This window comes from Anabas testudineus, chromosome 9 (genome assembly GCF_900324465.2).
Source record: "Anabas testudineus chromosome 9, fAnaTes1.2, whole genome shotgun sequence".
Classification (NCBI taxonomy): Eukaryota; Metazoa; Chordata; class Actinopteri; order Anabantiformes; family Anabantidae; genus Anabas; species Anabas testudineus.
Window position 1 is genome coordinate 24,831,890 of NC_046618.1, and position 15,859 is coordinate 24,847,748.

The following is a 15,859-nucleotide window of genomic DNA, read 5'->3' on the forward strand; positions in this document are numbered from 1 at the left end:
AAAGAAACTTAAGTAAAGACAAATCCAGCTAAAGAAAAGACACAGACGCAGCCCAGTAGTTTGTCAATACGACATTTTATTTCATATGTCTGTTGTCTTTAATCAAATTACAGTAATATACTTGAGATGACCACCGGCTGCAGCCTGGACAGCTAAAACTGACAGCTGTACTACTTGAAGCAAACTTTTTCCTTTTTTTTTTTTCCTTTTTAAAATTATTTTGCAACAGAAAAAAAAGCACATACTGGATGCCATGAGATGTGAGTTGTGGAGGTGACGTCAGGTAGGTCGGGTTTTAGTACTGGTCTAAAAAAAAAAAAAAAAAAACTGAAAAAGAAAAAGAAAAAAGAAACCTTGCAAGTTGCACATTTTGCAAAAGGATCAGAATATGGCACATTTGGTCCACGTTGGTAGTTTTATTATCTCATCTTCAAACATGTAATAAACAAAAAAAGAAAGAAAAACAGATCAGAATTGTAAATGTTTTTCCCCAGAAGCACAGCATTAATGACAGAATATTGAAAACACGACTGTAAAGGGGGCAGCTCTAAGTTTCTCTTTTTGTTCAAATCTTATTTTATCAGCCAATTGTTTCTATTCTCCCTGGTACAGTATCATCATGATCATCATCATTATTAATATCTTCTTTCGTCCAAAATGAGAGGGTGGTGCAGGGGGTGCAGGGAGGGTGAAGCTTTGTGGATGACTGACGGGATGGCTTTGGACATTCACAGGAAGTAGTCAGGAGTGCGTCTGGTCACATGGGGCTCGCCGCGGCGGGGAGCAGGGTCAAACTGAAGGCTGGGGAGGCAGAAAAAAGGTTCGTTAGTCACAACGTTCTGCTGTTAACAGAGAGGTTAACAAATGCTTTAATTCTGTCTTAAAACAGTTAGACACCATTTAAACAGTGCTGTGGTCATTCCTCCTGTTCACACTGGTCGTTAAATGCAAAAATGTCCTCAAATGTGTGTCAAGTTAGTTTGAGCCTTCAGCAGACTGAGGACAATCAAATTGTGTGGAATCTTGCAAACAGCTTTAGTCCATTAAATATATGGATTTACCCCCAGACTATTGTCTTAGGACAAATAAATAATCAACAAGAACTTGTATTTTCTCCAAAAGAACAAATCTGTAAAACAATCAAAGTATACACTTTTTGGTAATTGCTTCTAGTTTTTAAGAACTACGATAAACCATTAAGATGGACGCCAGGTGGAGCTTCACAAATAAGCAGCTGGGGTGTTGCCTTTGCCCTGTAAAACCAAATGTTGCTCACAGAAGACAAACAAAACAGTCACACTTCCTCCTGCTGCTTGCAGAGCAACCAAATGTCAATTTACACACTGACAGTGATTTCAGCTAAGTTGAATATGTACAGTAGAAGAACAGTGACATGATCTTCACCTCATGCACAACTCAAAGTTACTTAAAGTGCCACCAGTGCAGCAGAGACAGAATCAACTGCTGGACTGTACAATGCTAATATATTGTATATAAAATCCAAACAGACCAGATAGCATAATCAATTAATGGTGAACTGAAGGAAACTTTGCATGATAACACATTTCTTTAGGTCTTATTAGTGTAACTCATAGCAGAAGTGTGTCTGGAAATTTTTTTTATTTTTATAGAAAACAGAAGCTCTGAAAGTCTGAATCAGTGTTGGAGCTGGACAGCAGGCAGCGTCCCGTCAATCAACACAGCCTTAAAGCACCAATATCTTGGTAATAGAGCGATCACTTGCAAAATTACCACCAGTTGTTTAGAGGCACTGAGAATATAATGACTGCAAAAAAAGGGCGATGGCTTTTTGAAAAAGTATCAGCAGGAGCCAGGCCACATCTTTAAAGGCAGAAAACACAGGAACTTAAATGAGGACAAACAACTTTTCCTAATTTAAGCTTTGTGATTTCAGCTGCTCAATATATTCCTCAATGAGAGACTTTAGAGCTTCTGAACTTTCTTCTTCCACCAGAGTTTAACAATAACATTTTACCATTACCGTTTTACCTGCAAAATGTAGAAAATAATTTTAATTCATATTAAACCTGCATATTCAGTGGAAAAAAACTGAAGACTGAAGACAGAAGACTGCACCACACCACAGGTTGTCCCACACAGCAACTGCAACAACTATTAAAGTCACTATTTATTATAGAAGTTCAACCTTCAATACACCTAATGCAGCCTGCTTGTAATTTACACCGCTGTCAAACTGAGCAAAAATAATTATTCTACTACCCAGCCCTACCTGACATTTTATAATTCTTTATAGATTGTGTACTTACAAAGAGTATTTCAGAGTGTCGTCCAGTTCCATAATGGCTGCCTGGTTTCCACAGCGGTAGCAGTAGTTTGGAGCACTAAAGATGGTCACCACGTTCTTGTCATGGCCCCAGTTGTAGCCCTGAACACAACAATAACACACAACAAATTATGTTTCAGTACAGGTGTTACCTGATAACCATTAGTGTCACCTGAACGAGAGGCGTCATACACACAAAGCTTAACATACAGTCAGCTCTACTAAAAAATTCAAGTGGTTCTGACTCTCCTAAAACATTCAGCACTGGTTTCAATCACAACTCATCTTGTTATAAATAAAGTGTGTGTTTGTAGCAGCCACTGCTGCTTCAAGTGTGTGTGAACTTGGACTCTGAACCACAGTGGGAGTGAAACTGCTACAGAAACAGGGATGGAGGATCTATGCTCACTTTAAATTCATTATATTACATTGCCATGGAAACACTGAGGTTTTTAGGATACTTCAGTCGACCTGTGTGTGTGTGTGTGTGTGTGTGTGTGTGTGTGTGTGTGTGTGTGTGTGTGTGTGTGTGTGTGTGACTAAAATATACTCAAAAACCAAAGCTTCAAATGTCACATTTGAAGTAGTTTTTGTATTTCTGTCAGAACTCTGCATTAGACCAGAAAAAAAAATCCAAGTTGTTTAGAGAAATGTGGGAGCAGGAACCGAAGCAGATTGTACAGCAAGGTGCAGATGTGAACACTACAGCACAAATTATAACTTTTAAACTCCTTTATAAACGGTGTCACCCTTAGAGAGCGTCAGCTTTTATGTGCACTCAGTATATATCTAGGTCACCATTTATAAAAAAAAAAAAAGAAGAAAAAAAAAGGCTGTGTAGGAGCCCTCAAGGCTTTCTGTGTATTTCTCCAGTATCTGTTTATGCAGCATGTTCTCTGTATATAGGATCACTATTGTGGATTTAGCGCTTCTTGTGGTTCCTTTAATTTCACAAGGAACAATAGGGTGACCTAGTTTGAACTATGTACTAATAAATCTGACTTTAATTGATCTATAAATGGGCATTTTATTCAAAGCGTTCACCTGTCCGAAACTATAAAGTAGAATCCTTAAAAATAATTAAACTAGCTGTTAGTATATTGTTTTTCATCTCAAATGTAAGTATCTTAATTTACATGAAAACTTTTCATGTTCTGCTGAGTAGTGTTTGGATTCAAGTGTCCTAGAGTCGCGTCAAAATTACAAAATAAAATATGGAATTATATAGTAAAAAAATAAAACGTATGAAGGTAAATGTGTTTCGTGTGTCTGTTTTACCTCCATGACCAGCTGATGGGCGCGGGACACCAGGGTGAGGCCATTGGCGTGGTTGAAGGTTTCAGAGATGTCCTGTCCGAAGGTGTATCCGGCACCTCGAGGAGAGATCCCCCACCCACCACGATCATCGGGGTCCGACCACAGCAGGTCGCACATTGGGCCCTAATATACAGAGGAGATTTAATTTTGTATTCAGCAAAGCACTTGATAACATTTGTTTTTTACAACTCAAACCTCAGTTTCTTCTCTGATCCACAAACTGCTCATGCACAATTATAATTCACCTTTTCAAGGGATATAAAGTAGTAATATCTAGTACATACGACGTGAAGCTTCTGCAAAGTTTTGTGGCTTCATGAGAGATGTAAGGTTAAGTTGTTCTGCAGCTAAAGGATTTAATGTTCTAATGGAGGAACAATCAGTTAGTAGAGGAGGTGGACAAGAGAGTGTTTTTGGCCTTTCCTAAACCAGACACACTGAAGACAAGTTTAAGTCTGGGCTGGGATGAACCCTGGGGCAATTAAAACCATGTCATCTGTAAAAACTGGAGGCTGAAGCGCTGAAAAAAGAACAACGCCGTATCTTGGCGCCCCAAATACTCACTAGGGCCCCAAATGTGTATTAATCCGCTGCTGAAAGCACAGACCAACAAGTAGTCATAAATAACTACAGGAAAATACTGAGCCTTTTTATAAACTACATGTTAAAAGTTAGGCTGGTTTCAGTCTGTGTATAAGATTTGTTGACATGTTCTGTTTCCTGTTACATTTTTACTGGTAACCACACACTGTAAAACCTCACTTGCCTAAACATCCCTGAATTGTGTTTCCGCATTTGAACAACATGTACTGTTCTTGCTAATGTGCGTGTACCTCATGCGGGACTTCTTGCAGGCGGTCCAGAGCTCGTATGTGATCCAGAGTGTCTATGGAGGGAGACAAACCTCCGTGGAGACAGAAGATCTGAGACAAAAACAAGAAACATGAGATTTATCTGCAGCTTTACAAAAACACTTAGAAAGACATTTCGCTAGCTAAATTGAAGGAAGATTACTGCTTCATCTTATTCAAAATTCTATTTCAGTGTTTCACAGTGTGCCATCTGCTTCATCAATTATGTATTCATTAAGGAACAACAACCAAACGTGTGTTGTATGGCTAACAAGGTTGATGTTCAGGTTAGCATCCTAAATTCAGTCAGCATGGAAACATGTTAAGATTTTTGACAGCGCGTTTCAAACATGATGCCAAACAGGCAAAAAAAAACAAACAAAAAAACAATAGCACTCCCTTAAAAGAGGAAATGTCTCATAGCACTAAATAAAACAAGGCTGTTTCCCATCTGGTTGTCCTACCTGTCCATCGACCAGTGCCGTGAGTGGCAGGTAGTCAAACAGGTCTGTGAAGTACTTCCAGACGTTGGCATTGCCGTACTTCCTCAGGCACTCGTCGTAGAACCCGTAGACCTGTGTGATCTGCCGCGACTCGTGGTTCCCTCGCAGGATGGTGATTCTCTCCTGGAAACGAACCTGAGGGACAGAGCAACACAAATATAAAAAGATGTCACCTTGGACTATTTACATTCAGCACGATTTATATTATATATACATATTTATAAATAATAACAAAAAACAATTAAACTCCCACTAGCAAATGGTTTTAAACAATCAGACCATTATTCTCCTGCAACTGATTTTGACTGGTTTTGAAAGTTGCAGCACACAACACACACAGTAACCCTAACTAACCCAAGGCCAACAACAGTCCAAAAACATTTATTGTTGCAAGAGAAAGAAAATCAGATCTTTACATTTAACAAGCTCAAATAATCCAACGTCTGTGGATTAAAAATGTTACGTTTCCTTCTTTGTATAATTGATTAAGTCAACTAATCTTTTCTGTTTTAGTTTTAATTAAAATTAACATTTGATAAATTTAGCAACTTAATTGTCAGGGAGAAATGTTTTCGTGTCAAATCTGAAAGCTGTTGTCTCAACATTTCTATTAAACTTATCTGCAGCTGTAACCAATCCTGACACACCTACCGTCTACAAACAGTGATTGTGTGCAGACATTCCTCTGTCAGCTGCTCTCACCTCAAACATCTCTACGTCATGTTTCTACCAACAAGTTAATGATGCAATAAAGCCAACTATCAACACACAGCTTCTTAATGTCCCAATCAAAGGACACGTGTGTTCACAGAGCAAACAATGCAGGCGAACAAAGGTGACTTTATGAAGGAGAGGAAGATCCACCATGATTGTTCCTTTTTGTTCACTTCACCATCAGCCCCACAAATAGCTTGCTGTTATGACCACATAGATTAGAACAGGACTGCTTCTTTAAGTAATCAAACACTGGAACAGAAATGAAAGTTAAAGCACAACCCTGTATTGGATGCTGTGCCTTATGTCAACATTTTTTAGAAGCTCAGTTTGGGTTTATTTAATACAGCGACGATGTTTTTATTCCCTTACTTATAAAATCACCCACAAACACCAGTCACATCCCTGTAAAGTTCATCCAATAAGATGTAAGAGGTGTTTGTGTGGTCCAGCTGAAAGCAGAAACCTAAGACCACAATGACAGAAGTGAAGTCTATCGTCTGGTTTATCAGGGATGCATCATTTCCTCATCCAACATATCTTCGTATATCTGAGCAAACTTTTTCCATAACTATTACTTTAAATATCCGTTTAAAATTAAAACTTTTAGCAGATCAAACACAGCTTAGTCTCAAGTAAACTGCTGCTAACACAATGTCTGCTCTTACACACAGAATATGTTTCAACAGGTCAACTGCGCTTTCACATGCTGTGGAGAATATAACCGGTGCATTCTTCACTGCTTGTCTACACAGGAGGTGTTTTAGCAACAGACACATCTGACAGAGCAGATTATCCACTGTAATCAATACAGTGCTGCAATACAGCTCAGCTTTGTTCTACTTAAATTCAATATTAATTCTGTCTGTGACCGATTAGAGACGATAAACTATTAAAAGGTAATTATTCTGTTAACACAGCTAAAAACAAATCATAAAGATTTGAATAATAGAAGCAGTTTTTATATTTAATCACTACAGGTGTTCAGCGTATTAATTAATGATTTTTTTATGCTGTGGTTCCTACATTTTTCTACACTTGCTGATGGAAGCGTGAAGCCAGACACCAACATTACTTCTACCCTCAGAGACATGAAGTTATTGTTGTACTTGTATCATCTGCCGGATTGAACTGTCACACCTGTTTTAATATTCATGTGTTTTCACTGCGACAAAGATAAAACACTCTGTACCGTTTCACATAATGCCAGTCAAAGAACAACTGATTGATTCTGAACTGAGTTCAGGAACAAGGCGTTAGGTTACATGATGCAATATTATCTTAACGTTCATATCATGCTTTTTCTCAGGACATTGATTCCTAATAATTTAATTAACCAACTAACATGATCTAACCTCAGACAAAGAGCAAACATTTTCTAACAATCCAGCTTTTAGTCTAGATGTGTAGAACGTCTCCTGACAGCAACCAACCTCATACAAAATGAATTATAACTAATGTCACTGTGGCAAGACAGAATATTACGAAGTAAAGTAATTTATTAAGCCTTTATAATAACCGCTAAAGCATCTAAATCAATTAGTGAAGTGAACCGAGGTCTTTCAAAGACTTTTCAGGACCTGTTGATATCAATGTTGCTCCAAGTTGCACACAGCATCACATTGGTTTTACCTTTAACGTGACGAGCAGCGTGACCGTCTCCACAGAGTAGTAGCCTCTGTCGACGTAATCTCCCATAAACAGGTAGTTGGTGTCGGGAGACTTGCCTCCAATCTTAAACAGCTCCATCAGGTCATGGAACTGACCGTGGACGTCGCCGCACACCGTCACCGGGCATCGCACCTGAAGGGACAGGTAACGTCATCACAGGTTCATCTCAACCAAACAGGTTGAGGTTCTACTCTCATTTCACATCCATTTTCTTTTTGTGCGATTGTACAGAGCAATAAACATCACTAAAGTAAACAGCTTTCCTAGCTGTAAATTTCATCTCACGGTCTTCCTAGAAGAAGTAAGAAGAACTTACGTTTATTACAATGTTTTAGTCATATTTGTATTTATACAAATGTTTGTAGTTTAAAGCAGTGATTCCAGACTTGCGAGACTGAAAAGTGAATTTAAAAAAAGGTCAAGACACGATTTTTACATTACAAACATTGATGCTACAATACCCTCCTCCCACGTCTTTTGTAGATAATGTTATTAGTACATTAACCTCTGCTCAGTAATATATACGTCTTAAATCACACTGATACCAGCTGTGATACAGGTTGTCTCATTCCAGTTCTGCCAGATGTTTAATGTATGATCAGACATGTTTCGTGCTTTAAGTTCTGGAAAAAACAGTCCTGAAACGTCAGCTCATAGAAAACAGCACAGTTGTCAATGAGCCTGTGCCTCTCTGCAAGTGTTTGTGCTTATGTTTGTCATATTGAACTGAACACCAGTGGTTCAGTTGTGGGTTTAGACCTCTGCAAAGGACCACAAGAGAACTCTGAAGGGTAGTGAGATGATTTTACAATCCCTTTAGACGATAAAATGTACTGTTCAATCAAAACTCCTGGTTCAGTACACTTAAAAAATGAATCCCTTAATGATGATTTAATAGGCAAATAAAAAAGAATTATTAATTGAGAACTGCTACTGACAACACCTATAAAGGCAACAAATTTTGTCTTTCATGAAAGCTGTTGACCATGTCTCTCTACACTGAATACATACAGTAATTTAACTGTCAACCCATCACTGACAATACATGTCTGACATTGAACAATACAATTTCCAGTTCCTCATTACTGATGTAAAACTACAAATCATACTCAGTATAACACACTGAAGCTTAACGTGTGAGCATTATCAGTCTCTTTTACCATTTTATTATTAATAAGATAAAGCTGTTGGGTTTTTGTTTTACATGTTAGCTGATGGACTTTAAAAGCAAAAAAATTAAGTGTTTCTGCAAAGACTGTTTCTGACATTTAAGAAGGAAAGTGTGTGAGTTTGCAGCTCAGCAGAGACAGTTTGCAGTGTAAACAAGGTGTGATTTTGTGCAAACTGTGGAGGCTCAGTCATGTTCTGTTCCAAACACGCCCGAGGGAACAACACTGAAAATCCACATAACATTTGTTCTTTGCTAAAATAAAAAAATGGATACAAACACCTATTATATGCAGTGGAAATATTTATTCTGTAAACTGGAGTTTGGTTTCTGATGAGACATGAATGTTTTCATCATATGTAAATCTCAATCTTCAGCTGCATGTGTTCATTTGAACTGAACCAGAGATTTTTTAATTTTATAGTTTATTTCTCTCTCTGAAGCAGTTTGAAAAGCTACCACAGGCTAAGGATTTCACCATCTGAGCCTCAACAGAATCTGTGTCTCTGCATGCTTTATTACTGATCTGTTGTTTTGTGTTTCAAGGAGAGAAGATAAAAATCAGTTCATCTCATATGTGCAGACACTTCGCTGTTTGTATTTAACACTCATACCTCTATCATTTTAACTTTATAGCTAGGACTCGCAGATTTTGATCAATCATTAGATTACATATTGATTATTTTACCAAATTTTACCATCAATATAAGTTAATGAAGCAGTTAAGCAGAAAGTTAACCAAAATAACTGATTACGAAAACTACTTCCGATTAACATTATACCAAACAACTAATCTGCTTCTCAGCAAAAGCACCAAATGCTTTGGTATCTTGGGCGCGTTTCCTGCATCTAATTCCTGTAATGGTCGTCTGTGAGCTCTGTAATGGGATATTATTGCACCACAGCTGTGCTGTTCTGAAAATCAATCGGTGTGGGTTTGATTTTTCTGATGTGATGTTGAGAACAGATTCAGATTTAGAAACAAAATCTCACCTCCTGAACGTTGGACTCCTTGGTCAGAATCTCCTTGGCCTGGAGGAAAAAACACAAAGATTTAATCAGAGACCAATTTTAACATTTTCTGCCACAAACCAGATCTCAGAGACTGAAGTGATCATGTGACGAGAGAGAAGATTAAAGCTCTTCAGACAAACAGTAACTTATTTTATACAAATCCACATTTAACCTCAATGAAGGTCTGATGTGTTCATTTAGGATGTTGAAAATGTATGATAACGAAAGTGAGGCTAAAACTATGAAATGTACCTAAATGTGATTAGTGTATTTCTGAATATTGTCCATAGACATTGCTCAAATATGACTGAGCTTAGATAAATAAAATTAACTAACAGATTTCCAGCTCACCTTGGAATAGAACATGGACCAGCAACAGAAACACAAACTTTACTTTAGCATGTTATAATAGGGAACCTGTTTTATATCCATTTTAAATGTTATATATTCTGTAACAATACATAATGTGATGTGATAATTGGTCTAGAGAGTTAATCAGTATCTTTTATGTAGATTAATAATATGTATGGGTAAAAATCCCAAAATCTGCTTATTCCAGCTTTTTAAGTGTGAGTATTTGAATCTCTATATGCTGCTAGTTAATAAAATAAGCCACCTTATTGTGTTAACTCATAAATTAAACAGTTTAACAGTTCAATCATCAAATGATTAATCAAGTAAATAACAGACCAACTTATCGCTACAATAATTATTAGATGCAGCTCAATCTTGATTCAAGTTGCATTCTGCTAACAGTTATTACTTAAATTATATTACTATATAAAGTACATGTGTTGTTACCAAATGGTGTCAGAGATCAGTAGCCTGTTTATTTCTTCCTCATGAACCAGCATCACCATAAACCACTTTTAGTGTTTTAGTATGTAAACAAAACGTAGACCTGCAGCTCTTCCTTCATTCATGTGACGAACAAAATAACTAAAATTAACCCTATTATTTCACTTATTCAAGATAAAATCTGCAGCGTGGCTTACGTTTCAGATATAAAATGTACTAACAAAAGGTGGATAATGCACAAAATGTTCTGATCGAGTTATTTTTAAAAGGTGCAACACACCTGAAGTGACGTCTGAAAACTGAAGAGGTCTGACAGGTTTAGGCAATAAAGGAACTGATCGATAATTAGAGGGTGCGGTGAAAATATCAGTGGATAACAAGAAATATTCATGTAAAAATAAAATGTAAAACGTACTAAAACATGGAACATTAAGTGAAAATTGGTCTGAGAGCAAAACGCAGTCGTTAATAAACGGGCAATAAAATGGGCTCCGTCTATTTGTTGTGAAAGATGAAATTGCGAATTGTCGGCCTGTCTATCAGAATAACCACGGTTGCTTGATAACCATCGATATCACCAGGGTTTTGGAGAGTCGAGTAGGAAACTAGGCGAAAACATAAAATTAAGATATTACGAAGCAGCTACAGTGCTATATTAGCAACCTCAGGATGACTGGTCGAAATCGGGGCGAAAATAGCCGCCTAGTCGTTACCACATTTCAGAAATTAGCCAGAGCCGCTTTTACGATCTAGGCCAAGCAGAAATCGAGGCCGATCGAGTCCGTGTAAAAGTCGAATTTTTGTAAACAACTTACCTTCTCGCAGAGTGTCCTGACTTGGTTTTCCGATAGCTGCTTACACTCGTTTAGTTGTTCGATCCATTGGTCTAATTCTTTAGTGAAAGATTTGTCTTCCATGACAGCGGCGGTAGCCTGCTAAGCTAAGTTAGCTACCTGAAAAAACAAACTGGCCTGTGTCTCACCGCTAACTGCTTTAGCCTTTAGCTCGTCGTATTGTTAACCCGATCTAGTCCCGCCAAACCGGTTGGAAAATTAATTATAAGACCTAAAAACAGCGAGCTGTTTAGTCAACTTCTATCATGATAGATTACCAATGTTAAATTACCGACGTTAAAAACCTGTTTATATAGGCTAGGGGAGTGAAAAGGGTCGAAAGTCCCCGATGCGGCAGATGTCTGCGGCGTCGCAGCGGCTAGCCGATTTGCTAAAAGAGCTAGCTACAATAACATCCGGGCATTTCAACAGTGCGCAGACTCGGCACACCTGCGCCGCCGCGTGGACAGAATGTGAACTGCAAGACAGGGTGGCTACCAAAGTAAGGTTCGCGACCGACTGAGGTGTCGCAGGATAAATCTGAAAGGTCGCACGACGATAAATATAAAAAAGAAGCAACAAAAATCGACAAATTGAACTTATTTCATGAATTTAGATTTTATTTTAAATGCTGCCTGTAACCTGTAACTATTTAAATTCACCACTATGAAAGGCAGTTTTCCACAAGTTATGAGACAACAGGTCCTAGACATATACACGTAAAAAAATAAAAACCTACACAGGTGAAGGGCCTACAGATGGAAATATATTATTATATCTTATATATATTATATTTAGTTGTGTGGTGTTTCTTTTCGGTTATTATGCATTTCTTTGTTTAGTTTTACACTTCTTTTAGTTTTTGTCTCTTCTTTTGGTCGTTTTGCTATATTAATAAGATATTTGGAGTGTGGACCCACTGTAATCAGTCATTTAAAATGAAATGTGCCTTGTTGCCTGGCTGAATGGTAGGTTACTAAATTTCCTATGTTATCATATTCGAAAATAAAGACACATTACTACACTTATTCTTATAAAATTACCAAATAATAGTTAGCGAGCCTTGTTGAATTCTATTCTATTTTATTTGTTTTAAAGTGATCTAAGCATAGCGTCCATTTGTCTACGTTGAGAAATATTACTGTTAAAATATCTACTTACAGACTACAGAGGTTTGATATGTTTTCTTGGGCGCACTAACTGGGCGGTGCTCTGCCTTCTACCCGTAAACACAACGATGAAGAGACACCGCCTTCTTGTTCGCTCCCGTCCTGCGTACTCTGTGACATTAACCGAGCGCCCCCGTCGACTGTCAACAGTCAGTGAATGTGCCGTAAAGCGGCCATATGGCTGCGTGGGTTAGCTTACACACAGGCTCTGTATAAAGATATACACGTAACCTTTACGGTACAAATCAAATTGTCTCGTTAGTCGCTGCATCCACTTCACATTTAACTACAACAATGGCTCATCTAACTAAAAACCCCGCTGATAAAGAGAGGTGAGTTCTTGCAGTTAGCCTAGTTAGCTACCGTTAAGCTAAAGCTAACAGTGGTTAGCTCTTCCGTCACGTATTGTAAAGTGCTACTGAAAATCTGTGAAGTTAATTGCAATGTAAGTATCTAGAAGTGGTTGCTCACGAATTTTTACTGCAGCCCATATGTTGATTGCGAAAGGCCAGTAATCAATTCGGCATATAATTAATTCGTGTTTTAACTTTAATCCACCAACAAAACTACATTTAGCTTTTATGGTTCAGAACAACCATCGACCGTTAACGTTCACTAATGGTGGTAAAATTAGTGGTTGTGGGAGCAGCTAGCTGTCGGGTAAACCGAGTTAAATGTTGAATTTGATTAAAGTCTGTTAATTGCTGAAATATACCGCTACTTAAAGTACTTACTTAAGTCTCTAAAGAGGTGAGGTTAAACTACGTTTGACTGAATTTCGTCATAAACCGTTAAATGGTTTACTTTTTACATGAAGTTTGGTCTGGCGTTCAGAGCGGCACAGCAGCTTTTAGCATGACGTGTAAAAGTTCTTTAACCGTAGATCTGTCTAATCTGCTGCGTTTTATCGTATTTTCATGGTAGAAAGAAACGTTCTGTTGTAAATCACACTGTTATGAAATAAGTTTTTGTTATTAGTTGACTTAATGTTTCAGACATTAGGTTATTAAGTAATAAATCCCTGCTTTGTTCATTCAGACCAGTGATTTAACCTAAAGAAAAGAGTCTTGAGGCTGCAACAATCAGCTGATTAACCATTGAGTTGATCAACATTAATCTAATATGTGGCTATTCTGATAATCACTTGATTGCTTTAGTCATTTTTCAAACAAAAGTTCCAAACGTTTGCTGTTTACAGCTTCTTAAATGTGGTGACTTACTGCTTTTCTCTGTTGTATCTTGTTGTTGCTCAAATAAAACAAGCAACTGAAATACATTATTGACCTTTAGGCATTTATAGCTCCTCTACTTTAATAATACATTGAATAAAACAGATTAATTGGTTAAATCAGAAGATATTAGACAGATCAATCAACAATGAAAATATCAAATACTAAAAAGTATATAAAATACTTGTTAATTACAGGTTTAAGAGTTTGTTTACTTTTAGCTCTATAGTCAGTCTCAGTCAATCTGTGTTTGTGGTGTGTTTCAGGTTCATCTGTCTCTACCCGGTTTACATCAACAGTAAGAAGACGCTGGCTGAGGGACGAAGGATCCCCACAGAGAAGGTTTTTAATTTACACTGATGTTTCAACACGAAATAGTTTGAGGATTAATATCAGAGCAAAACAATTGATTGCATAAGACAGAAAACTAACATATATACTCTTTTCATAATCACATCTAGTTCTACTGTATTTTGAGAATTTTCTGTGTTTCTTTTGTTTGTGTGATGGTAAATCAGTCATTTTCTTTGATTTGGACCAGTTACGCTGGTTTTTGATGATGTGTTCAAGATCATATTAAAATTGTCTCCTCATATTCTAAGTTATGCACTGTGTATTAACAAAGCATCATTAATGTTTTTCCTTGTGGCTTCTGGGTAACTCTGGGAATAGGATCCTCTTGTAGCCATTCCTGCAGTAACAAGGTTAATTAAACAAGGTCATTAACTCTGAACAACATGTGTAAAAATGCAAAAAAAACATTACTGTCATTATTGCATAAAACATGAAACATGTTACATCTAGAGAGATGGAGCTCACAAAGGAGGCGTTTTCTTTACTTAAAGTCATTTAAAGACTAACAGGTAGTGTCCTGTGAAAAAAACCTTTTTTAGCATATACACAAAAAAAAACAACAAAGGCAATTAAAAAAAAAAAAATAGATGAAACTGAGACAAATTTCTGCATGAATCAGTTGTCAGTCCTTTTCACGTGTCCATGTTTGTTCAGTTGTCTGACTTTCAACTGATTCTTTTCTGTGTTTGATTGTTTTCGGAGTGAAAAAGTTATCACTACTTAAAAGATGACTCATTTGGACATAAAACAAAAGTACTGAACAAAATGAAATGTTGATCTTTTGTTGGAGGTGATAAAAGGTTCTCTGAAGTTACTGCAATTCATCCTGAGGGACCATTAGTCTCCAGATATTTGGTGTAGTGCCTGACTCACTTTAAACTGCATCAGTGTTGTGGTTGAAGCTGCAGTTGTCTAAATGTTAGATAATGTTGTTAAAGTTCTTATACTGTTTTTAAAAATGAGTGAAACCAGACAAACAGCTGGTGTTTATGTGTCTGTAGGCTGTGGAGAATCCGTCCTGCGCTGAGATCAGAGACGTCCTGACAGCTGCTGGGATGAACGTCTACGTCGAGGTAAACCTGACGACTGCACACACTCACACACACTTCATCAGGCGTTAACATACATCAGGTAAAGACGTGTATGTGTGTGTGTGTGTTATAGAACAAAATGCACCCCAGGGAGTGGAATAGGGACGTCCAGTTCAGAGGTCGCGTCCGAGTTCAACTGAAGCAGGAAGACGGCAGCTTCTGTCAGGAGAAATTCACCTCACGTAAGTTCTGCACAGGAGATACTGAATTTGAACTCATCAATCCCATGATTGGTAGACTACTGTGCCACCTCCTGATCCACAGCCGCTAAACACTTACCTTTTTATTATTAAAGACATAATGTTTATTTTATCCCTTCAGGTAAAGACGTGATGTTTTACGTGGCAGAGATGATCCCGAAACTAAAAACTCGGACTCAGAAGAGTGGAGGAGGAGACACCAGCTCTCAGCAGGGAGAGGGAGGGAAGAAGAGCAAGAAGAAGAAGAAATAGAATGATGACGTTATTTTGTCATTTTTTTATTATTATTATTTTTAAAGATTTCCCAACTTGTTGTTTTGAGTTCATCCGGTGTTGAGTCAGAGCTCTGAACAGGGTCGTGTTTTAAGTTCTAATAAGAGATCCTGGAAATCTTCAGAAAACAAATGAAAACATCTTGGTCATTTAGGAAAATGGAAAAACTTTCAGCTGCAGAAATTTTGAAGTGGAAAGAGAAATGTGTGAAGTGATAGAGGAAGTGTTAATGTCTGCCCCTTCGTTAAGTTAAATTCACTGTCATTCAAGTCCAGATGAATAAATCGTTCAGTTTCTCACCATTTGATGGTTTCCTTAATCAGAACACATCATAATTTTTGTAATTGTCTTCCTGTGAACTCTTAAAAG

The 15,859-nt window shown here is 37.5% G+C and overlaps 2 protein-coding genes across 2 annotated transcripts; one reads left to right on the plus strand and one right to left on the minus strand.

Annotated features, from left to right (window-relative positions):
• Positions 1-192: 192 nt before the first annotated feature.
• Positions 193-11,575, minus strand: LOC113150089 (serine/threonine-protein phosphatase 2A catalytic subunit beta isoform). Its single transcript, XM_026342478.1, has 8 exons — positions 11,157-11,575; positions 9,523-9,561; positions 7,323-7,493; positions 4,938-5,111; positions 4,456-4,545; positions 3,584-3,745; positions 2,289-2,407; positions 193-801 (listed from the first exon to the last, which is right to left on the minus strand). The coding sequence occupies exons 1-8, from the start codon at positions 11,256-11,258 to the stop codon at positions 729-731; spliced, it is 930 nt and encodes a 309-aa protein (XP_026198263.1). The 5' UTR covers positions 11,259-11,575; the 3' UTR covers positions 193-728.
• A 901-nt stretch (positions 11,576-12,476) lies between these two features.
• srp19 (signal recognition particle 19) lies at positions 12,477-15,792 on the plus strand. Its single transcript, XM_026342493.1, has 5 exons — positions 12,477-12,675; positions 13,839-13,914; positions 14,928-14,999; positions 15,091-15,199; positions 15,339-15,792. Exons 1-5 carry the CDS (start codon positions 12,638-12,640, stop codon positions 15,467-15,469), a joined length of 426 nt encoding a protein of 141 aa, XP_026198278.1. The 5' UTR covers positions 12,477-12,637; the 3' UTR covers positions 15,470-15,792.
• The last annotated feature ends 67 nt before the right edge of the window (positions 15,793-15,859 follow it).